Here is a 24,511-nt window from a genome sequence, read left to right as displayed (position 1 = left end):
CAGGAAATTCCATAAAATGCCTATCACTTATTATCCAAAAAAAAGTTGAAGTGAAGCTATGGCTCAAGTGGTAGAATGCTAATTATGAGCAGAAAAGCTTAGGGACATTACCCATGCCCAGTTCAAGACCCAAGACTGGCACATACCCCACACAAAACAAACAAAAAACCCTAAGCATCTATTTTACTTTCCTTCCTTCCAATTTCATCTCCACAGAATAACAAGTTTCTCCAAAGCTAAACTTTTTGTACAAAGGGTATTAATTTTTCAAAAAAGCCAACCTCCTAAGCCAGGCATGGTGACACATGCTTATAATTCACTTCTGATTTACTTATTTTTGTAGTGCTATGGATCAGCTCTAGGGTCTTACACATGTTAAGTGTCAACTCTACTACTAAATAGTATTAATTTGTAAGCATTCTTTATAATTCTATCTTTTGTATGATTTAGGCAGAAAAATCTAAAAAAACTGGGGCCTGCCCCCACCCCACAAAAAAAAAAAATCAAGGTAAAAAACATTTTTTTCATGTTAGCAGTGTCTTGAACTCAGGACCTCAAGTTCTTGTTTGGCTTTTCCAATCAGAGCTGGACCTCTGCCTCTTGAGCCAACCTTCCAGTTTACTTTTTTGCTGGTTAGTTGGAGATAAAATACCTCAGGAAATTTCTCTGCCCATACTGCCTCTGAACCCTTGATTCTCAGATCTCAGAAGCTAAGATTATGCATGTGAGCCATAAAAAAGCTAGCTTCTTGAATGTTTTTTTGTTTGTTTTGTTTTCATCTTTCTCTTTTTCCAGTTCTGGAACTTGGACTCGGCCTGAGTACTGTCCTTGTGCATTCTTCAAGGCTAGCGCTCTACTACTTAAGCCATAGCTTTTTCTGTGTATGAGGTACTGAAGAATCAAATTCAAGTCTTTGTGCATGCTAGGCAAGCAGTCTATCACTAGTCTACACTCTCAGCCTCTTCTCAAGGTTTTTTGACTGCTAAATGATACTGACACTATTTGCAGAGTTATTTTTCTTCCAAAGGATTCTTACTTGTGTCTGCTAGGTAGGTCTTGGAATGCTACATAAAAATCCTTGGCAAGAGGGATTTCTTTTCGGTCTTTGACGAAAGTTTTCAATGCCCGACAGAGGTAAGGGTAGATTCTGAAAAACAAAAGCAGTCAAATGATATCTGAAAAAAATCTATCAAGACCTCTTTCCTTTTTTATGCATGCCAATAGCTGAAACTGAAGAATTTCTTCTGATCAAAATGAAGCTTAAGAGCCTAGCTTTGCAAGACACTTCTATTATTGAGTTTAGGCTTAGGAGCCTCTCTTCTAATTTTACTACAAATAGAATCAAAAACATAATCCCATACCTTGATATCTACTACCTTTCATTATTTACCACTATTCCTGAACAATCACCTTGCCAGCATTTGGCTCGGTTCGCTGAATTTTCTGAGCTGTTTAACAATCCAGTAAAGCAGACTCCACTGAAATGTGAACCTGACCTCACATTTGCCTCAAGCAATTTGCCACCTAAGCCATGCCTCCATTTTTTGTTTTTGTTTTTTTTTTTTTTTGCTTTAAATTTTTTGGTAGGCTCCAGGTTTTTTTTTTTCTTTTGCCCAGGGCTTGATTTGAATCACAACCTTCCTACATGTAACTCCCATGCAGTAGTGTCTCACGACTGAGATGGCATTATTTTTTGCCAGGTATGCATCAAAATACAAACTTTTTTTTTTTTTTTTTTGGTGGGTCATAGGGCTTGCACTTAGCCTGGGCGCTGTCCCTGAGCATTTCAGCTCAAGGCTAATGCCCTACCCTTGAGTCAAGCCCCACACTTCCTGTTTTCTAGAGGTTAACTGGAGATAAGAATTTCAGGGCCTTTTGTGCCTGGGCTGGCTTTGAGCCTTGATCATTAGATCTCAGCCTCTTGAGTAGCTAGGATTACAGGTGTGAGTCGCTGTGTTGGCCACAATACAAACATCTTAACTTCCACTTCTTTAGAAGCATGAACTGTATTATTATGTCCTTTTTTTTTAAATTTTTTTATTTTTTTTTCCTTTCTTTCTTTTTTTTTTTTTTGCCAGTCCTGGTCTTTAGCTCAGAGCCTGAGCACTGTCCTTGGACTTTCTCAAGGCTAGAACTCTACTAGTTGAGCCTCTGCACCACTTCTGGCTTTTTTCTATGTATGTGGCACCGAGGAATCGGGTCTTCGGGCATGCTAGGCAAGCACTCTACTACCAGACGAAACTCCCTTCATTTTTAATTGAGAAAAAATGGATGAGGTCTGGTGATGTAACCAAGCAGCACAAAATAAAAAGAATAAACAAACACTGCTTGGTTAGACAGGTGTGTGCTGCAGCCTAATTAAGACAGGCTCTGACAGAACAGCTACTTGCAGGTGAGAACTGCTGCAGCACAGCTACTTCTGCTTCAGGCCCGATTTTGTACCTCTCTTACCTGTCAATACTACAGATTTTCTTTACATGCTTTCACAATAAACCGTTCATCATCCCTCTGTAACCATTATTGGTTGCTACTATGACTAGAAACACTGAAAAGCTAGAGCTTCTCATCTCTAATGTACCAGGAAAACTGTTCTCTTTATCTTGGGTTTCATTTCCATTCACAACTAACTACAATATTAATTTAATCTGTTTATATTTATATAGGTTATCATTTATCCAATGTGGGCAAATACCTGTGAACAACAATTTTTCCTGATACAAATAAAAACAAAATGAGGGCCTGATATTAATGCCTAATCACATCACTTCTACTTCCCAAAACACCATCCTTTACAATGGAAAAGCACATTTTTTTTTGTTAAGGGAAAAAGGACATATTTTGCTAATTAGATTTTGGTTCAAATAATATATATATATATATATATATATAATAAAGCAAAATAAAATGAGATCTTTACATGGGCTACACTACAGATTTGAGTCTTCTGGAAGATTTGTTAGAAGAAATAGTACTGTTGGTAATCCTCGAGTGGTGGGATTGAAAGTGTATGCATGATTCGATTCTTCTTACTTTAAAATACATCCACACATACACACTTAACTTTTATAGTTAAAATTTTTAAATCTATGCTTACTACACCTACTAAACACCGGCAAAACACCTATTCCTAGTGGAAAAGGATCCAATGACAAAGCAATAGTACTAAATGCCTGTCACAAAGTGAGGCTAGAAAGCAAAGGTTTTCAACAATTGACATGAAGAAAACTGAGCACCACAAATGCCTAGATTGAGTTCAGAGAAGGATAAAAGGATCACTGACTATCAAAGAGCCTCTCTTTGGAAGAAGTAGTCATCTGTCCTTGTCTCGAAGTCCAGTTGGCTTCCTGGGCTCTACCTCTATTCAAAGTAATGAGGATTAATTTACCCATACCTATAAAACTCTTCTTGAACTGTGGTGGACAGTTGTTGGTTAAATTGCTCCAGGTCTGCAAAACTGACAACCAGTGTATTTCTCTCAGGACGAATTAGCTCTTCTGCTAACTGCAGGTATTTAATTTCTCCATCACTGCCCTGGAACCTATGGACACACACAAATCAGATTAAACTGAGAAATTAGGTAGTGAAAATAAAGAATATTAATACTTGACAATTCAGTACATCATTAAAGACTGTCAGCTTTAGGGTCAAGAGAAGCCCATGTTTAGTACTCCTGTAATTTGGGGCAAGTTCTTACCCCTCTAAACCTTTTCTCACTTTTTATTTTTGCCAGTCCTGGGACTTAAACTCAGGGCCTGGGCACTGTCCTCGGACTTTCTCAAGGCTAGAGCTCTACCAGTTGAGCCACAGCATCACTTCTGGCTCTCCCCACCTCCCCCATATATGTGGTACCAAGGAATCGAACCTGGGTCTTCCTGCATGCTAGGCAAACATTCTACCACTAGGCAAAACTCCCAGCCCTAAGCCTTCAGCTTTAACCCCCGTTTTCATCTATTTTTGTCATATAGATTAACCTATGTATTGTAGACTAGAGATATCACAAATGGTAGAGCTTCTGCTGGTTTTCTCATTACTTCAGGCTACTAGGGGCAAACTTGACTGCCATGATGGCAGAAGTAGTGTTATAGGATTAGGCACCAACCAGCCAGTTTTCATGCAGGAACAGTAATGCCAAATGCCCACAGCTCACCTCCATCTTGGTTTTGGCACAGAAAGAGCATTAGTACTTGGCATGCTGCCTGTTTTCATTTTTTTTCACTGATGAGAGAGGCACCATAGCAGTGCCATATTTACTGATGATGCCCTCCTTCTTAATGCATTTGCACATAATGATGTAACTCAAGTCCAGGCCCAGGAAGCATGAGTGGCCCTGCGTAGGCAAACCCATTTTTCAAAATTTCTTGTCAGTCGTGGGGCTTGAACTATGGGCTTGGGTGTTGTTCCTGAGCTCTTCAGCTCAAGGCTAGTGCCCTACCACATAAGTCACACTGCCACTTCCAGTTTTCTGGTGGTTAACTGGAGATAAGAGCCTCATAGACTTAAGTAACTGGCTGGCTTTGAACTTCAATCCTCAGATCTCAACCTCCTGAGTAGCTGAGATTATAGGAATGAGCCACTGGAGCCCAGCAACCCCCCACTTTTAACACAATATTTTATCATCAACAGATACTCTTTTAAAACAAAATTATCTGCATAATTTAAGACAAGAAAATGGTAAATCAGTAAACTCAAAACAAAGATTCAAGGCCCATTAATCCTTGATAATAATCTTTGAAAAAGGGCAGGGGCTGGGAGTTTGGCCTAGTGGTAGAGTGCTTGCCTAGCATGCATGAAGACCCGGGTTCAATTCCTCAGCACCACATACATAGAAGTGGTGCTGTGGCTCAAGGGTAGAGCTCTAGCCTTGAGAAAAGTCCAAGGGCATTTCTCAGGCCCCGAGTTCAAGCCCCACAACTGGCAAAAGAAAAAAAAAAGTGAAAAAGGGGCTTGGAGATGCATCTCAGTGGTACAGTGCAATGATTGGCTCCTATGTACAGACTAGGTTCAGGCTCTTACACCACCAGAAAATGAAAAAATCCTAAAAGTCGAATTAAAAAAAAGGAGGGGTTATGTCACTTTCTGAGACCACAGGAAAATGGAAATACATATGCAAAATTGTGATTTTCCCCCATGAGGCCACGTGGTCCATTACACATTTATTTCGTTCTTTTAGTGTAATATGTACATTAGTTCTGAGGCAAAATCAATTTCTCCAAATACACTATGTTCTGGCTCTTCTATACAAAACTGCTATGACAAAGGTGATAATCAAGTAAATAATTAAGTAAAATGTTCTTACTCAGAACTGTAAAAAATGCGTTCATATAAATTAATTCTGCCCCCAGGAATATCTGGAAAAGATTCATACATATAAAAGGTATACTACAATTCTGCCTGGAAAGTCATTAAAAATTAAATTTCAAGAAAGGTGGTGGAAAACCGTCTACAGATGATAGCATGTATGTGTGGCGAACTAAGGGAAGGAATGTGAGGTGTTGTGCATGATGCTTCATGCGGCATTTCAAAAATTAAACAGGAGTGAAGAACTTGGGCTTTATTTCTTAAATAGTAGCAAACCCAAGCTGTTTCTTGTTTTTCCTGTAAAAAGTACAGGATTTTTCTATTATTAGCCCCATGATACACTAGCTATGTCATAAATAAGTTACCCATTGAAACATTTACTTAAGATTCTTGTAAGATGATGTGGTGCTAATTAGGTAGAATTTAGCCTAAGATTTACATTCTAGGTATAAGAAATAGTGCTTTCAGCCTACAAAGTCTACAAGTTTCACAAACATGAAAATTTTTAGTTGGGGTTCAAAGACGACTAGCTGTTTAAGAATACTACCAAAAGCAGGAAAACAAAAACTATAGTTTGATGTATAGCAAAACTTCTAAAACATTATTCAAAACAACCCAAGCTAAATATCGAGTCACTGATGAATAGCTATGTAAAAGATGCCTATATAATAAAGAAATTGTGATAAAAGCTACAACACACTTCATGCAAAATAAGCCAGACTCAAAATAGACAAATGTTTATAGTAAACAGGATAAAGTGATGATGGCTAGGAGAAGAGATTAACAGGGCTAATGAGTTCACCGGTGAGTTTTGGGCACTGGGTGGTTGTTCCAGGTGAGAAAAATGGTACGATAGCAAAGTTTTGTGCTTCAAAGTATATTTGTACATGACATATACGCATACATGTTACGTAACTGATGTAATTAAGAAGCATGGGATTTTGAAGACCTCTCCAACTGTTGACATTTCTTCCTGGGATCAGCAGAGTCCCATACCGAAGGACAGCACTAGCTTACTTGTACTAAGAAAAGTAACTAGAACGCAGTGTAGGTGAAGGAGTTGTAAGTGGCCCTGGAATTTAACCATCTAAGTGGAAAAACGGGGTGGTGAAAGAGGACGCAGCAGAGCAGAGGTCGGTGCTCCCGAATAGCAAAACTTGCCGGCTGTTGAAAGTTAATATCAACGCAAGGGCAATCCCAGGGCTGCGGCGCCCGCCCCCCCTGCTCCCCCCGCAAATCCAGCCACAGGCTGGAGGCCGTGCGGTCCACAGCGGCCGCGCCACGCATCCGTGCCAGTTCCGCCTCCCACTGACCACTCGGAGCTCAGAGGCCCGACTAACAGGTTGCTCAGTCTGGCCGAGCCCGCTTCCCCACACCACGCCAGGACTACGGAAACACCAGCCGCACGAGGCTGTGAGCGAAAAGGCAAAGTTGCGAACATGAAACATCAGGCAACATAAAGCTCAAAATGGCTTTTGCTCCCCGACACCAAACCACCAGTTTGCAGGTCACCGGCCGCGGCCTAAGCTGCGTTTCTAAAATGGGCCCGGGCCGCTCTTCCCCGGCGCGCGACCCCTCGGTTCCGGAACGCGCGCCTGCATCCCGGCCACGCCCGGCCCCCGCCACCACAGGCTCGCGGGCGGGCGACCAGGGAGGCCCAGGCTGCCACAGACTTACTCCTCCAAGAAGTCGAGAAACAGTTTCTGGCACTTCTCGGCCACCTCGTCGCGCACTTCCTGATGCTGGCTGCCCACACCCGGCTCGGCCGCCGCCGCGAGGTCCATGGCTGCTTTCTCCTACAGGACCGCGGAAGCCAAATTCCACCGCCACGAGTCGCTTCTTCTAGGACGCCGCCGCTTTGCGCGCGCTGCCGCCGCTTCCGTCCCGCCCCCCTCGCCGAACGGGGCAGCTGGAGCCAATCATTGCGCAGGAGCTAAGGGATTTCGCGCCAAACCTGCCCAATAAACGGAGGCTTCGCTCAGAGCTCCGCCCAACTGAGCGTGAATTTCGCGCCAAATGCAGACACCAAAAGACCTGTGCGCTTGCGCAGCTGGTCCTATCGTAGGCGTTCATTGGGTTTTGGGGAAGACGCTTGGTTCTTCGTCTAAGCCATTTTTCAAAAGTTCTACAATAATTTCACCGATACTGAGTAAGGCTCTATGCGTAGGGGTAGCCTGAGCTTAAGAGATCAAGGACAACGCCCAAGCCTAGAGCTCAAGTCCCAAGACAGACCAAAAAAAAAAAAAAAAAAAGACCATACAGTGTATTTTACAAACTATTTTATTGTTGGCTCTGGGACTTGAACTCAGGGCCTAGCGCTATCTCTAACCTTTTATGCTCAGGGCTAGTGCTCTACCATTTCCAGCTTTTTGTGGCCAATTGGAGTTGAGTCTCAGATTTTCCTTCCCAAGCTGGCTTTCAACTGTGATCCTCAGATCTCTGCCCTCTGGATTGCAGGTGTGAGCTACCAGTACCCAGCTAAAAAAAATTTTTTTTTTGCCAGTCCTGAGGCATGAACTCAGGGCCTGAGCACTGTCCTTGGGCTTTTTCCCCCTCAAAGCTAGAGTTCTACCACATGAGCCACAGCACTGCTTCCAGCTTTTTTTCTATGTACGTGGGACCAAGGAATAGGACCCAGGTCTTCACGCATGCTATGCATGCTAGGCAAGCACTCTACCACTAGGCCAAACTCCCTGACACCAGCTAAATTTTTTAAGCTTTTATTTTTGAGCTGGATGTGTAGGTACATTCCTGTAACTCCAAGAACTTGAGAGGCTTTGACAGGAGGATAGACAATTTGAGGTTAGCTTGAGCTGTACAGTTAGATTCTATGTCTCTGAATCAATCTGTTCTCTTACCTTAATAAAAGCTGATTTTTTTAATTAAAGAATTTATTTAGCCAGTCCTGGGCTTGAGCTCAGGGCCTGAGCACTGTCCTTGGACTTTCTCAAGGCTAGAACTCTACCACTTGAGCCTCAGCACCACTTCCGGCTTTTTCTATATATGTGGTACCAAGGAATCGAACTTGGGTCTTCGTGCATGCTAGGCAAGCACTTTAACCACTAGGCCAAATTCCTGGCCTAAATTAAAGAATTTATTAACATTGATTTTTATATATTTCAAATGACATATTTAACAAGTATTCAAGAAGGGAATCTATATATACAATCACTGGCATTTAGATTTTAGAACATAATTAAAATTAGGCTGAGGGTTTGTATGTCATACATATTAATCTATGTATTAAAACATGTCTATAGAGTCATAGATTTTCATGTCTATGTAGTTGTGTTTATATTTCCAATACCATGTCCACAGCATTGGGTACACAAATATTGAGTCTTTGCTCTTGTACTGTTTGGATCTAATAGCCACATATTAAGGATACCATGCGCCTTTTGTTCCTTTGGTCTTGACTTATCTCACTCAACATGATTCACTCTAGATTCATCCACTTCCCTGTGAATGCCATTATTTTATCTTGTCTGTTGGCTATGTAGAATTCCATTGTGTGTGTGTGTGTGTATATATATATAATATATATATATATACCATATTTTTTGTATCCATTCATCTGCAGTAGGGCAACTGGGTTGTCTCCATCGCTTGGCTACTGTGAATAGTGCAGAGATGAACATAGCTGAGCAGGTGTCCTTATCATATCCTGGGTTATAATGCTCAGGATAGATGTCCAGGAGTGGTATGGTGGGATTGTAGAGAAGGTCTATTTTCAGCTCTATTGCCAGTCCTGGGCTTGACCTCAGGGCCTGAGCACTGTTCTTGGACTTTCTCAAGGCTAGTGCTCTACCACTTAAGCCTCAGCACCACTTCTGTCCCCCCCCCCCCCCACCATGTATGTGGTACTGAGGAATCAAACCCCTGCTCTTTGTGCGTGTTAGGCAAGTACTCTACCATTATGGCAAACTCCCAGCCAAAGATGATTTTTTTTTTTATGAGAAAGTCACATTGTGTGTGTGTGTATTTTCTTGAGGCAAGGTCTTACTATATGGTTGTCTGGTCTACAACCTGTGATTCTTCAGCCTTATCCTTGTTCGGGAATTATAGGCCTGCAATCTTGCCAGAGTAATCAAAGAGGAAATGTATTTTAACATTTTTAATATGTATTGCCAACTATTCACCAGAAAGCCTAGACCCTCTCACCAGCATTATGGAAATGCTGCTGCCATTCTTTTTTTTCCTTGTGAGCATAAAAAGGGAGAAAGTGAAAGCTATCATTTTTCTTTGGCAGTTCTGGGGCTTGAACTCAGGGTCTAGGTACTGTCCTTGGACACTTTTTGTGCATTTTAGGCAAGCACTCTACTACTAGGCCACACTACCAACTGAAAGTTAATTTTTATGCAGTAGCTTTCTAGGGCACCTGCCAGCTTGCATAAATTAAGTTCAGTGGGTTGTTCCCTCATGGTTTTGTTCATGTGTTTTATTCTGTTGCATTTGACACAAAGGGTGCTAACTCTGGCATCTTTCTCTGATGGAATCTGAGATGAGGATTTGTGTGTGGATTTCTTGAGAAGTTCTTTCAATATCTAGAGGGAGAAATCAATGCCATGCAATTGCTACAAATTCCTTTATTTTTGCCAGTCTTGGGGCTTGAACTCTGGGCCTGAGCACCATCCTTGGACTTTCTCAAGGGTAAAGCTCTGCCACTTGAGCCATAAGCACCACTCCCAGCTTTTTTTTTCTTTTTTTGTATGTGGTGCCAAGGAATTGAACCGGGATCTTCGTGCATGCTAGGCAAGCATTCTACCACTAGGTCAAACTCCTGGCCCCTGCAAATTCCTTAATAGAGGTGACACAGATCACTGGATAATCTTTATCCAGTTGTGCCCCCTCCTTGCACAAACCTTCAAGACAAGGTTGCTCCAAAATGAGATTAGGCACCTTTGAACTAGCATTAACTGTCAATGGATATAGGCTGCTCTTAGGGAGGAAGTGTCTTTTAAGAGTGAATCAGTTTCTTGTTTTTTGGGGGGTCAGTCCTAGGGCTTGAACTCAGGGCCTGGTCACTGTCTCTGAGCTTCTTTTGCTCAAGGCTAGCACTCTACCACTTGGCAACAGTGCCACCTCTAGCTTTTTCTGTTCAAGCAGTTCTGAAGAATCAAACCCAGGGTTTCATGACTGCTAGGCAAGCACTCTGCCACTAAGTGACATTCCCAGCCCTTAGCTTCTTTTTGTCAAGGGCATTTCCCAGTGAGCGATATTGCTGAGCTCTCAACCGTTCACAAGCTCCTGAGGTGGTATCTCTGTGACACCTAGATATAACATTTTCTACTTCTCAGATCCCTTTGCTCCTGACAGTTAATCCACTGCATCTCAGAAAAGCACTTCTAAGATTCTAGTTGGCCTCTTTTACCAGAGAAACTTACAGAAGAAAGGTCAGTAGAATGTTCTGGTCCTGCAACTGGAGCTAATATGGAGGCTACTACTATCATCTCTATCTTTACTTATGGATGCAATCTAGATTCCTCTGACTTCAGACAGTACTTTGGCTTACATTGTGTGTGGGAGGGGGCGGGGAGAGAAAGAAGGAGAAAGAGATATTGAGACTGATAGGCCTTCATTTCGGAAAGCCTGGTCTAGGTGGGGGAGAAAGGAGGAAAGAGTGAAGAAAGGGAAAAAGAGTGAGAGTATGAGGTGGGGGAGAGGAAAGAGGCTTTCATTCGTGAGAGCCTGACACTTCTTTATATCAAGTTTATTAGTCTATCAGGTGTCAAAAACAGCTGATGGTTGTATGATATGCTTTAGATTATCTGGGTGGTACACTTTCCCTGTTAAGTTACACCTTCAAGTATAGTGATTCTTTTCCTTGCCTGCTGGTATCTGGCAAGAGGAGACTCAAATGGCAGCTGTAGCTTCAAGTTTTTAGGTGGTCTGTCTGTACCTCCTGGTGAAAGTGTTAACCCTACAAGTACCCAATTATCAACGTTCTCAAGTCAAGAGCTGTAGGGAAGAAATGACAAATCTCTCAAATGATCACTTACTGGAAGAGATGATGAGCAGTGCCACTCCTTCCACCTGTTATTTTGGATCTTTGTATTCTAACAAAGACTATGCATCTTAAAGGGGTTGCTGGGTTTTAAAAGGTGGCATCCTCATTCTATAGAGCCAAGAGACAAGATAAAATAATGGCATTCGCAGGGAAGTGGATGAATCTAGAGCGAACCATGTTGAGGTAAGTCAAGACCAAAGGAACAAAAGGTGCATAGTATCCTTAATATGTGGCTATTAGATCCAAACAGTTACAAGAGCTAGGACTCAATATTTGCATACCCAATGCTATGGACATGGTATTGGAAATATAAACACAACTATATAGACATAAAAATCTGTGTCTCTATAGACATAATGTTTTAATACATAGATTAATATGTATCTATGACATATAAACCCTCAGCCTAATTTTAATTGTTCTAAAATCTAAGTGCCAGTGATTGTATATATAGATTTTTTCTTGTTTGTTAAATATGTCATTTGAAATATGATGTAAAAATCAATGTTAATAAATTCTTTAATAAAAAAAATAAAGATGACATCCTCTCCTTCCATAGTAATGTCTTCTTCAAGAGAAAAGGTCTAACATTCTGTAAGGCATGATGATTCTGGGTAGTACGGTATAGAATAGAATCAAGTGTCAGAAGTCAGTTAAGCTGGGAGAGAGCTGTCAGAATAGTTGATTAAAAAGGGAGCAACAAAAAGAGGAAAGCTTTTAATATAGTAAAGGCAAGAGTCTAGTTAGAGAAAGTCATATCCCATGGAACAGCACAGTGTTCTAGGTTACTTGGATCAGCAAAGACATGAGAGGTGGGAAAAATGCTCTGGCAGTTTTATTGACCCTGGTATAGGGAGTATTAGGAATGAGATAGATCCTTGTCATTGAATTACAGTGGCAAAAAACACTATCAAGATTCCTACTTCTCACCGGTGGCTGGTCGTGGTGGCTCACGCCTGTAATCCTAGCTACTCAGGAGGCTTGAGATTGGAGGATCGTAGCTCAAAGTCAGCCATGGCAATAAAGGAAAGTCTATGAAGATCTTATCCCCAATTAACCACCAGAAAACCAGAAGTGGAACTGTGGCTCAAGTGGTAGAACACTAGCCTTGAGCTGGAGAGCTCAGGGACAGCATCCAGGCCCAGGGTTCAAGCTTCATAAGTGACCCCTCCCACCCCCCCAAAAAGTCCTACTTCTCCTTGTACAGGGAGTTGTCAGCAGATATTCATGCAAAGGACCTCTGCCCCATTCTTAGATGGAAATCCAGGAACAAAGGGCCAGCACCAAGAATTTAAGTGTCTAAGGAGCATGACCAAACAGGACAGCCTAACTCTTTGAATGCAACCCTCTTCAAAGACCATGGTGCACAGGATGTGAACCAAGTATGATAGCAGATAGGATAGCTATTGCTGAGAAACCTGCCAAGAAGTGGCTTTGTGATCGTCTATGGTCAAGCATGCATATATATATATATATATATATATATATATATATATATATATATGTATATGTATATATATATACACAGAGAGAGAGAGAGAGAGAGAGAGAGAGAGAGAGAGAGAGAGAGAGAGAGAGAGAGAGAGATTAGCCAAAAAGTTGGGTTACTCTTATCAGTAGATTCTATAGAAATGTCTATGGCTTTTTTTTTTCTATTCCTGGGGCTCGAACTATTTATTTAATTAGTTGGTCATAGGACTTAACTCAAGGCCTGGGTGCTATTCCTAACTTGTTTTGCTCAAGGTTAGCACTCTTCTATGTGAAGCCACAGCTCCCCGTCTGGTTTTCTGGTGGTTAATTGGAGATAGTCTCATTCACAGACTTCCTTTCTCAGGCTTGCAAGTAGGTAGCATTACAGATGTGAGCCACCAGCTCCTAGCAATTTAGATGGTGAAATAAATTTCTGAAAATAGATATTTATGGTCCACAAATAACTTGCTACTTCTTATGTTACTTACTGTTTTTTGGATTATTATTTTAATGTCAATATCTGTATTACATTGTTTTATTCACTGTGCATTTAACATGAACACCAATATGTGTTAACAATCTAGAAGAAAAGTATTACTGATTGTTAATTCTTCCACAGAAACTTCTTGGTGGGGAAAATGAGAGTACATTTTAGTGATGTGCACTAACTATTATTACCAATGAAGAATGAGCTTAACCTTGGCACTCTCCCTGAGCTCTTCCGCTCAAGACTACCCCCCTACTCCTGGGCCTGGGCACTGTCCTTGAGCTCTTCAGCTTAAGGCGACAGCCCTATCCTTGAGCCAAGCCCCACTTCCCATTTTCTAGAGGCACTCTACCACTAAGTCAAATTCTCAGCCCATATATTTAACTTGAAGTATAAAGGCAAATACCTAGTTATAAATTAGCTTTAGAATTTTATTAACATTAAGGTTTAGAATTTAACAGCACCATTTTGCATAAGCAGTATTTTTTTTATCAGCTTTAAATGATTTTTAGGGATAACTTTTTTTTTTTGGTGGGTCATGGGGCTTGAACTCAGCCTGGGCGCTGTCCCTGAGCTCTTCAGCTCAAAGCTACCGCCTTACCCTTAAGCCAAGCCCCATTTCCCATTTTTTTCTAGAGGTTAATTGGAGATAAAGAGACTCAGGTCTTTTTGTGCCTGGGCTGGTTTTGAACCTTGATCCTCACATCTCAGCCTTCTATCTAGGGATAACTTTTAAGAACTAATTCTAATGATCCATTACATACCAACTACATATTTGTTAAAATCTTAGACATTTCTCCAATTATCTTATGTCACTGTTAAAAGTTTAATAAAAACTTCAAGTATTGAAAAGTTAAGACAATATTGTGGCCACCACAATGTAGAAAATAAAAACTGCAGAATCCTGTTTTAAAACTCTTACCAACATTCACTGAAGTAACAGAGTATAAGTTTCTAACACTACTATATGAATTTCTCATTAAAATGTCCAAGTATTCCCTTTTGAAACATGTCCAAAGTTAATAGTCTTTTAAATAAACATATCAAATTAACTAAAAAATAATGGTGACATATTAGATAAGACATTTTATTCTATTGCATACCCAAGTACAACCTGAGCAATTAGCAATTATTTTCTAAGGAGTCAGTCGTTTGGGGTCCCGAGGGAACATTGATGTCTGACGCACGTTATGCAGTCCTAAGAACAGCATAGTCACTCTTTCCAGCCCTGGGGAAAAGAAAGTCATCATTAATTCCTTTTCTGAACACCTTTCTGGGGCTTTTCTTAGTTTACATTACTAATGGTACCATTGTTCAGCAAAATATTTTACTGTGTTAGGGGCAGTTTAAGTATTTAGGATTCATGTAAAATTAAATGTTTTGGCTAATGATTCAAAAACAGAGATGCAGGCTGGGAGTGTGGCCTACTATAGAGTGCTTGTCTAGCATGCATGAAGCTCTGGATTTAATTCCTAGGTACCACATACACAGAAAAAGCCAGAGGTACGGGCCGGGAGTTTGGCCTAGTGGTTAAAGTGCTTGCCTAGCATGCATGAAGACCCGGGTTCGATTCCTCGGTACCACATACATAGAAAAAAGCCAGAAGTGGTGCTGAGGCTCAAGTGGTAGAGCTCTAACCTTGAGAAAGTCCAAGGACAGTGCTCAGGCCCTGAGCTGAAGCCCAGGACTGACAAAAAAAAAAGAAAAAAAAGAAAAAGCCAGAGGTAGTACTGTGGCTCTAGCCTTAAGAAAGCTCAAGGACAGTGCCAGGCCCTTAGTTCAAGCCCTAGAATGTGGGGGGGTGAGGGGAGAAGAGATGCTACTCTACATGGGAAGAACTAAATGAGAATTCCTTATGTGGTATGGAGTCTGAAATGTGAATTACAAAAATATATAAATGAATCAAATCTATAAACAATTTTTAAAATGCCAGTCAATTTATAAAACTATGTTTAAATAAAATAACATTTTGACTCTGTAGTCCAAACAATGAGTTATAAACTTGTTTGAGGAAATTCATCAATATAAGTACCAAAATATTTAATATAATTCTATCTTATACTTATTATTTTTGGCAGATGTAGAGCTTAAATTCAGTACCTGGGTGCTGTCTCTTTTGCTCAAGATTAGCACTCTACTACTTTGAGCTACAGCTTCACTTCTGATTTGTGAGTGGTTAATCAGAGATAAGAGTCTTACAGGGACTTCTCTGCCCAGGCTGGCTTAGAATTGCAATCCTCTGATCTCAACCTGCTGAGTAGCTAGGATTACAAGTGTGAGCCACCAGTGCCTGGACAGAAGATTTTAGAGTACATTATTATATTGTGTTGAGCGTAGAAACAAGACTGACTTTGATGTGTGGATTAAATATATAACTGACAAGAATTAAAACCACTAAAAGCAGAATTTCATGAGTTTTCTTATGTATATTAGATTTTAGAATATTAGCATATCATACAAAGATATGGCAATAAGTTTTTAATATTACACATCTAAAATGTAAATTATAAACAAAAATAAGAGAATACTTCATTCTGTTTTATTTGTTTGGTGCTAGTACTGGAGTTTAAACTCAGAGCCCAACACTCTCATTTAGGTTTCTTGCTTAAGGCTGGTGCTTTACTCCTTGGTTAATTAGAGACCAAAGTATTGTGGAGAGCCAGACACCCATAATCCCAGCTACTCAGGAGGCTGAGATCTGAGGACCACAGTTTCAAGCAAGGCGGGAAGCAAGTACAGGAGAAACTTTTCTACAATTAACCAGCAAAGAGCTGGAAGTAGAGCTGTGGCTTATGTGGCAAAGTGCTAGCTTTGAATGACAGCAACCAGGCCCAGAGTTCAAGACCTAGAATTGGCAGAATGAATGAATGAATGAAAGAAAGAAAGAAAGAAAGAAAGAAAGAAAGAAAGAAAGAAAGAAAGAAAGGAAGGAAAGAAGGAGGGAGGGAGGGAGGGAGGCAGGGAGGGAGGGAAGGAAGGAAGGGAGGGAGGGAAGGAAGGGAAAAGAAAGGAAGGAAGAAAAAAAAAAAAAAGGCTTTTCTCATGGACTTCTTTGCCTGGGCTGGCTTCAAACTGAGATAATCAGATTTCAGCACCTGAGTAGCTATGACTGGCTTAAAGGCATGAGCCACCAGTGCCCACTTATTGCTTATCCTTTACATAATGATATCTGCATATTCTGAATCAATATCAGATTCTTATCTCCAAATAATAGCAAAAAGCTGGAAGTGGGAGCTGTGGCTCAAGTGGAAGAATGCTAACCTTGAGCAAAAAAGCTAAGGGAGAGTTGCTGGGTCCCGAGTGGGCCTCCGGACCAGTACACACACAAACAAAAGCTAGTGCAATACTACCAACAAATTTGAGGTAATGTCACTGAAAACTTTAATTTGGGTTAATCTCATTGGACTCATATAATGGAACAGAGAATATAGGACACTTGACTTCTAAATTCTGTTTTTGTTGTTGCTCATGGGGCTTGAACTTATGGCCTGTGTGCTGTCCCTGAGCATTTTTGCTCAAGGATACTGTTCTACCACTTTGAGCGACAGCTCCACTTCTGGTTTTCTAGTGGTTAATGGGAGATAACAGTTCCATGGGGACTTTTCTGTGTGCTGGGCTGGCTTCGAACGGCCAGACCTTTCTTAGATCTCAGCCTCCTGAGTAGCTAGGATTATAGGCCTGAGTCACCAACACCTGGTAGCTTCTAAAATCTTGAAAATGTTTAGAACCTTACTACAACAATGTTTTAGAACTTACAAGTTAGCAATTCACTTTTTGCTTTAGAAATAGTATTTTCACTTAGCCATAATTTAAAAGTTTGTAATTAAAATTTGTATTATTCAGAGCATTTATTTTTATTGTTAAGCAATAACAGTAGATTACCAATGCCTCCACCAGCATGAGGAGGTGCTCCAAAGCGGAAGGAATCAATGTAAGCCTTGATTTTCTCCAAATCTATACAAATAAAACAAAATAAAATTTATCTCATTTAGCATTTAAAAAGAATCCCACAAAAACAATTACTGCTCAATGAAGATTATATATTAGGCTGTTTACCAATTCCATGATGTAAGGCTCTCTCTGTCAGCAGCTGAGAATCATGTATTCTCTGAGCTCCTGACAATATTTCTTCTCCTCTCATGAACATGTCATAAGAGTTTGAATGTTTCTGCAGGGAAAACAAAACCAGTGTTTAAGTTCTACCACTCTTTCTCTTATAAACATATGGAGAGATGTTTGTTAAATATATCATTAGACATATGGTGTAAAAATCAAGGTTAATAAATTCTTTAATTAAAAAAAAAGGATCATAGATAAACAAAATATGGAGGGAAAAAACTATGCTGTATGAAGAACAAACTGAACAAACTCATGTTTCCTTCTTCAGTGATCATAATTTCTTTTGCCCAGGAAGATTTATGGATAGCTGAATAATTTCTTTCTTTCCTATATTACACTGACTTTTTTCTTTCCCTTTTTCCCTCATCTCCAATTACAAAACCAAGTGCCACATTAAATAAGTAATGCTCATTTTTATTTTACTTACTATAGTATGCAAAATATTTTTAAATATAGTATGATTTCTGGGTCACTTTGGGACTGAAATTATCGGTAATTCCTTAGTCTTTTTTTCTTTTTTTTTTGCCAGTCCAGTCCTGGGGCTTGAACTCAGGGTCTGGGCACTGTCCTTGACAATTTTTGCTCAAGGCTAGAGCTCTGCCACTTGAGCCACAGTGCCACTTCATACTTTTTCTGTATATGTGGTACCAAGGAATTGAACCTAAGGCTTCATGCATACTAGGCGAGCATTCTATCACTAGGTTATACTTAAAGAGTCTTTTTTAATTAAGAAAATTCCTTCAAGCCAATAGATTGATCGTGGTGGCTCACGCCTATAATCCTGGTTACTCAGGAGACTGAGATCTGAGGATCAAGGTTCAAAGCCAGCTTGGCAACTAAAAAGTCCTGAGACTCTTATCTCCAGTTAATCACTAGAAAACTGGAAATGGGGCTGTGGCTCCAGGGGTGGGGCAGTAGCTGAAGAGCTCAGGGACAATGTCTAGGCCTACGACCACTGAGGAAAAAAAAATCCCTTCAAGGGAAAATAAATTGAAAATCAACCAGTGTTTAAGTTGTTCTATTTCAGACTGATAACATCCATTTGAACTTAAACCCCTTCCCCACTTTCAATAAACAACGATTTTCAAAGTCTGATTACTGAGCCAGTTACTTCAGTATTACTAAAAACTTGTTAGAAATGTAAATTTCCAAGCCCCACTACTGACCAACTAATCATAAACTCTGAAGATAGAGATTATAATCTGTTCTTTTCTGTACTGGGGGTGCTTGATCACAGGGCCCACATAGATACTGTCTGTTAACTTTTTTATTCAAGACTAGCACTCTACAATTTGAGCCAAAGCTCCACTTTTTGGTGATTAACTGGAGACAACAGTCTTATGGCTTATTCTGCCTGGGCTAGTTTTGACCTCAGCCTTCTGAATGACTAGGATTATTGGTGTAAGCCATTGGTGTCTAGTTATAATGATTTTTTTTTTTTGGGTGGGTCTTGAAGCTTGAACCTGGGAGCTGTCCCTGAGCTCTCTAGCGCAAGGCTACTGCTCTACCCCTAGAGCCACAACGGCCCCACTTCCTGTTTTCTAGTGATTAACTGGAGATAAGAGCCTCTTGTTTGTTAGTATTAGGGCAAGCTTTCAACCGAGATGGTCAGAACTCAGTCTCCTGAGTAAGTAGGATTACAGGCATGAGCCCCTGTGCCTGGCTATAATGTGTTTCTAAAAAGTAATGTACATACTGTCTAGAAAAAAAATTATGTACATTTTTGTCTCCTAAAACAGAATGTGAATTCCCAGTTAAAGGTCAATAATAAGAAAATTTACTAATGTTGCCAAATCCAGCAACATATCATTTCTTTTTTCCTCATGAGTTTTCCAAAAATGATCTAAGAAAATGATTTTTATTTTTTTATTTTTATTTATTTATTTTTTTGCCAGTACTGGGCTTGAGCTCAGGGCCTGAGCACTGTCCTTAGACTTTCTCAAGGCTAGAGCTCTACCACTTGAGCCTCAGCACCACTTCCGACTTTTTTCTATGTATGTGGTACCGAGGAATCGAACCTGGGTCTTCATGCATTCTGGGCAAGCACTTTAACCACTAGGCCAAACTCCCGGCCCAGAAAATGATTTTTAATAAAGGCTTTCAGTATTAATTTGCCAGAATATTCAAATTTAACTATTAGTTTGAGCTATAGTGAGACTAACACTGTATACATAATGTATCTATTGATACTGTACATTATTAGTGAAATCATTATCCATATTACATAATTTGACATAGTGACAATAATTTCCTTTCCCCTAAGTAGATTACTGGAAACCAAATTACTTACAGGATTTCTTGGGTCAGGCATGGTATAGAAAGGTCTTACAGCCAATGGGTATTTATCAAGAACATAAAAATCTGTATCATACTATAAAAAAAGAAAAAAATGCAATTAAAACAGGCTTTTTAAAAGGCTAGCTTTTCTAGCAAATATTTTATATAGTTTGGCTTCAAACATCACTATAATTACATTGTCTTGCCTTTTTTTTGGGGGGGGTGGGTATGGAGCTTGCACTCTAGGCCAGGGCACTGTTGCTGAGCTCTTCAGCTCAAGGCTACTGCCCTACCCGTGGGCCTGAGCATTGTTTCTGAGCTCTTAAGCCAAAGGCTACCACCCTACCCCATGAGCCACAGCACCACTTCCAGTTTTCTGGTGGTTAATTAGAGATAATAGTCTCCAGGACATTTGTGCCCAGGCAGGCTTTGAATTGCAATCCTCAGATCTCAGCCTCCTGAACAGACAGGGTTACCGGTGTGAGCCACCACACCCGGCTACTTCAAACATTTTCTACTTTAAACTTGTTTGTTACTATAGGATATCAGAGAGAATATCAATACAGCTAACAAAATGTAATTGGCTCTTTTGAAGCAATTTCAGAACACCCACACACATAATTAAATGGTTTTCAAAAAGTTCCCTAGATTAATTATTTCAAATGCAACCAGCAGGAGGAGCTCAAGGACTTTGTTCATTTCATTACATAATTGCTTTAATTTTTTAGAGCCTACACAAAAGTATAGCTTTTTTCCTTTTTGGAGTTTTAGTTTTAGAAAAAATGATACTAAAATAGTTATGAAGAAAGCTCATTCATCGTCAAGGTTCTTAAAAGAAAGTCCTAGGGAAGACCTTTTTAAAATAACTGCAAATAATTTAGTGGGTTGTTTTTTTTGGGGGGAGAGGGGGCAGTCCTGGGGCTTGAACTCAGGGCCTTAGCTCCAGTGGTAGAGCTGTAGCCGTGAGAAAGCTGGAGCCACAGCATCACTTCCAGCCTTGTTCGATGTATGTGGTACCAAGGAATTGAACCCAAGTCTTCATATATGCTAGGTAAGCACTCTTACCACTAGGCCAAACTCCCAGCCCTAGAGATACTTTTAACTTATTTGATATTCTGACATAGGTATCACTTAAAATCACCCAAGCACAACTTAGCATGTTTATAAAATATTCAATTTGTTAGTTTAGAGAAAGCCTAAGTATTTTTTTTTTCAAGAATTTAAAAAATATTCTCCTCTTTTTGTTTATTCTGGAAGCATACCACTTTAGGGAAGATACTAAGAACCTGTAGTTATTCTCTTGAATCAGCATGCATCTCAGATACGTAGAGAAAACTAGTATATCCAATAGTCCTACCTTTTCCTTTACCAAACGACCCAACAATTTTTCATTTGGAGTACTGAAAAAAGAAACATTAAGTCATGTATTTGAAGCTCAAACAATAACATAAAAAAAAAAGTCAAAGTTAGTGAGGTACTCCCCTTCTACTTGAAATTCTCAAAGGACAAAAAATTTGGCCCAGGGTATCAATGTTTGTGAAGTAATGTACCTTCTATCCAGTGAATATAATGTAACCCTTTATTAATCACAATTAAAAAATAGAAAAAAATATATGAGAAAAAAAATTTTGGCTCAAACAGTTATCTCGCTCTCTCTCTCTCTCTCTCTCTCTCTCTCTTTTTTTTTTTTGCCAGTCCTGGGCTTGAGCTCAGGGCCTGAGCACTGTCCTTGGATTTTATCAAGGCTAGAGCTCTACCACTTGAACCTCAGCACCATTTCTGGCTTTTTTCTATGAATGTAGTACCGAGGAATCGAACCTGGGTCTTCATGCATGCTAGGCAAGCACTCTACCACTAAGCCAAACTCCCAGCCCATATCTCACTCTTTATTTTCAAAGTTAAGTATCTTCTACAATAACTTAGTAGGTATTTATCTTACCAATAAATGACCTGTATTTTGGCAGACTCTATCAAAAGCTTGTAAAATAGCTGTGTGCTGGTGGCTCATTCCTGCAATCCTCTCAGGAGGCTGAAATCTGAGGATTGTGGTTCAAAACCAGCTTGGACACTAAAGTCCATGAGAGACTTATCTCCAATTAACCATCAGAAAACCAGAAGTGGTACTATGGCTCAAGTGCTAGGATAGTAGCCTTGAGCTGAACAGCTCAGGGAAACACCCAGGCCCAGAGTTCAAGCCCTGTGATTGACAAAAAAAAAAAATTGTAAAATAAAAATCAGTTATTTCCAATTTCTAAAATGTAATAAAGTTTACATAAACATGTTAAATTTCTGAGGTAAAGAGATACTTTCTGTAGCCTCCATGGTATTTAAGAGCAATTTCCAAGCCAGGTGCCAGTAGCTCATGCCTGTAATATTAGCTATTCAGGAGGCTGAGATCTGAGGATGGTCGTTGCAAGCCACACCAGGTAGAAAAGTCTCAGGAGAATTATCTCCAATAAACTACTCAAAAAAGCTGGAAGTTGTGCTGTGGCTCAACTGGTAGAGTGCTAGCCTTGAGCACAAATAGGTTCAGGGGCAGACAGTACCCAGGCCCTGAGTTTAACCCCCAAAACTGGTAAAAGGAGGAGTGGGGAGAAGGAGGGTGAGGAAGGGAGGAGGAAGGAGTGGAGGGGGTAGGGGAAGAGAATTTCCAAAACATTTAAGAAAATAGCTAATAGAATAGAAGGGGGTCAACCTGATCAAAGTTCAACATACATATGTGTGAAATACCTTGGTGAAAATTATTTGAACGATAACATACTCTCAAAAATTGCATAAGATCTATGGCATACAGTTAGGATCAAAAAGAGGAGAAATAGGAATGTTCACAAAGATGAAAGAAGGTAGGGACTTGTCGGGTGCAGTGGTATATACCTGCAGTCACAGTGACTAAGGAGTATGGGACAGGAGGGGGGCTTGAGCCACAATTTATAATGATGTCCAAAATAAAAAAAATTTAAACAAAATTGCATAAGATGTAAAACAAGTCCTTTCCAAGACATAGGCATTGGTGAGAGGAAGAAGTGAACACAGAGGGTAGGCAGGGTGACTATGTTTAATATACTTTATGTACATGTGTGAAAATGGGACAGGAGTCTTTTGAGACTATTTTGGGTGGACAGGTAGGGGAATGAGAGTATGATGGAGGAACTGCATTTGATCAACGTGCATTTTACATATATTTAGGAACATGAAAGTGAAACTCGTTTGTATAAAAGATACTACTAAAACGAAAACACTGTCCAACTTGGAATAATTATAAAATTTATGGTTTGCCTTAAACTATCCTATAGCAATGTACAGGAGGCTTAAAATCTTATTTTTTCTTTATTAAAGAAAAATACTTGAAGCCAGGCACGGTGGCTCATGACTGAAATCCTAGCTACTCAGGAGACTGAGATCTGAGGATGAAGGTTCAAAGCCAGTCTGGGCACAAAAGGACCTGAGGCTTTTATCTCCAATTAACCACTAGAAAACTGTAAGTGAGGTTTGGCTTAAGGGTAGGGTGGTAGTCTTGGGCTGAAGAGCACAAGGACAGCACCCAGGCCCAGGGATAAGGTAGTATGAGCTGAAGAGCTCAGGGACAGTGCCCAGGCCAAGTTCAAGCCCCATACCCCACAAAAATAAATAAATAAATAAATAAATATAAATAAAAATAATAAAGAAAGAAAGAAATCATGTGTTTTATGTATAATGTTTTTGGAAGAAAATGTAAAAAAAAATTACAACCATCATGGGGCCGGGAGTTTGGCCTAGTGATAGAGTGCTTGCCTAGCATGCACAAAGGTCTGGGTTCGATCCCTGGTACCACATACATACAAAAAAGCCAGAATGGTGCTGAGGCTGAAGTGGTAGAGCGCTAGCCTTGAGAAAGTCCAAGGACAGTGCTCAGGCCCTGAGCTCAAGCCCAGGACTGGCAAAAAAAAAAAAAAAAAAATTACAACCATCATCTTTTTCTCCCACAAACATATATTCTATGTGATGACTTAAATAGAGCTCATTTGTTCAAGGCTAGCATTCTACCACTTTGAGCCATAGTGCCACTTCCACTTTTCTGGTAGTTAACTGGAGGTAAGTCTCACAGACCTTTCTCAGATTTCAGCTCCCTGAGTAGCTAGGATTACAGGAGTGAGCCACCAGCACTTGGCTGATTTAAAATATTTTAAACTAGTAACTGTGAATGAAATGTGATAGGAAAATTCATAATTTGCTTTAAAATTATGTTTTATGATCTGAGTTTAGATACTACATACTAAAAGAACAATAATTTATTAAGTTTTGGAGATATTAGCATTTTTATGTGTGCAGACTATTGAGACAGTGCTCTACTTTTGTAAAACCACTGATTTGGAAGAAGTAACACATTACATGATGAAATCACAGGCACAACTCCTTATATTCTTTAAAGGGTTAAAACCATGAGGAGAAAATAGTGTTTAAAACTTAGGTGAAATAAATTATTTCTTTACTGATATACTCATTCTTATACCCTCTACATAATTTCTAAAGCATAAAAAAAAAAACCTGGGACAAACCTTAAATCTTCTTCATCTCCCATTTCAACTCCAGCTTCTCTAAGCATAGCCAATGCTTCACAATACTCTAGTCTTAAAGTTGGCTCCAAAAATTTGAATGGTTCACATGGGAACTGTTTATTCACCATTTGAATTTCAGTCTGAAACCTGCAATGTATAGTTAATCATGTGTGAGAAATGTTTCTCTAAGAGGTCACTGCAGCAGCATTAAAAAAAAAAAAAGGAAATCATTATGTGAAACTATATGTACCAGAAAATGGCTATCAATTTCTTAAAGGATGAAATTTAAATATATAAATACATAACATCATTTCTCAA

At 39.8% G+C, this 24,511-nt stretch overlaps 2 protein-coding genes across 2 annotated transcripts in view; both read right to left on the bottom strand.

Annotated features, from left to right (window-relative positions):
* Mcm6 (minichromosome maintenance complex component 6) overlaps positions 1-7,173 on the bottom strand; it is a 42,395-nt gene extending 35,222 nt beyond the window's left edge. The window contains exons 1-3 of the mRNA XM_090342875.1: positions 6,976-7,173; positions 3,392-3,538; positions 1,037-1,147 (exon numbers count right to left, since the gene is read on the bottom strand). Coding sequence (XP_090199001.1) covers positions 1,037-1,147; positions 3,392-3,538; positions 6,976-7,082 — 365 coding nt within the window. The 5' untranslated portion in view covers positions 7,083-7,173. The remainder of the gene's footprint in view (positions 1-1,036; positions 1,148-3,391; positions 3,539-6,975) is intronic.
* A 7,149-nt stretch (positions 7,174-14,322) lies between these two features.
* Positions 14,323-24,511, bottom strand: part of Dars1 (aspartyl-tRNA synthetase 1) — a 39,711-nt gene continuing 29,522 nt past the window's right edge. Inside the window, exons 11-16 of the mRNA XM_090342874.1 lie at positions 24,194-24,340; positions 21,016-21,058; positions 19,672-19,752; positions 17,319-17,430; positions 17,145-17,216; positions 14,323-14,490 (exon numbers count right to left, since the gene is read on the bottom strand). Of these exons, the coding sequence (XP_090199000.1) occupies positions 14,399-14,490; positions 17,145-17,216; positions 17,319-17,430; positions 19,672-19,752; positions 21,016-21,058; positions 24,194-24,340 (547 nt within the window). The 3' untranslated portion in view covers positions 14,323-14,398. The remainder of the gene's footprint in view (positions 14,491-17,144; positions 17,217-17,318; positions 17,431-19,671; positions 19,753-21,015; positions 21,059-24,193; positions 24,341-24,511) is intronic.

The sequence above is a fragment of the Megascapheus bottae genome, chromosome 12 (genome assembly GCF_031878675.1).
Source record: "Megascapheus bottae isolate mThoBot1 chromosome 12, mThoBot2.hap1, whole genome shotgun sequence".
NCBI lineage: Eukaryota > Metazoa > Chordata > Mammalia > Rodentia > Geomyidae > Megascapheus > Megascapheus bottae.
Note: the sequence above shows the minus strand (reverse complement) of the source record. Positions and strands in the feature narration are given on the sequence as shown.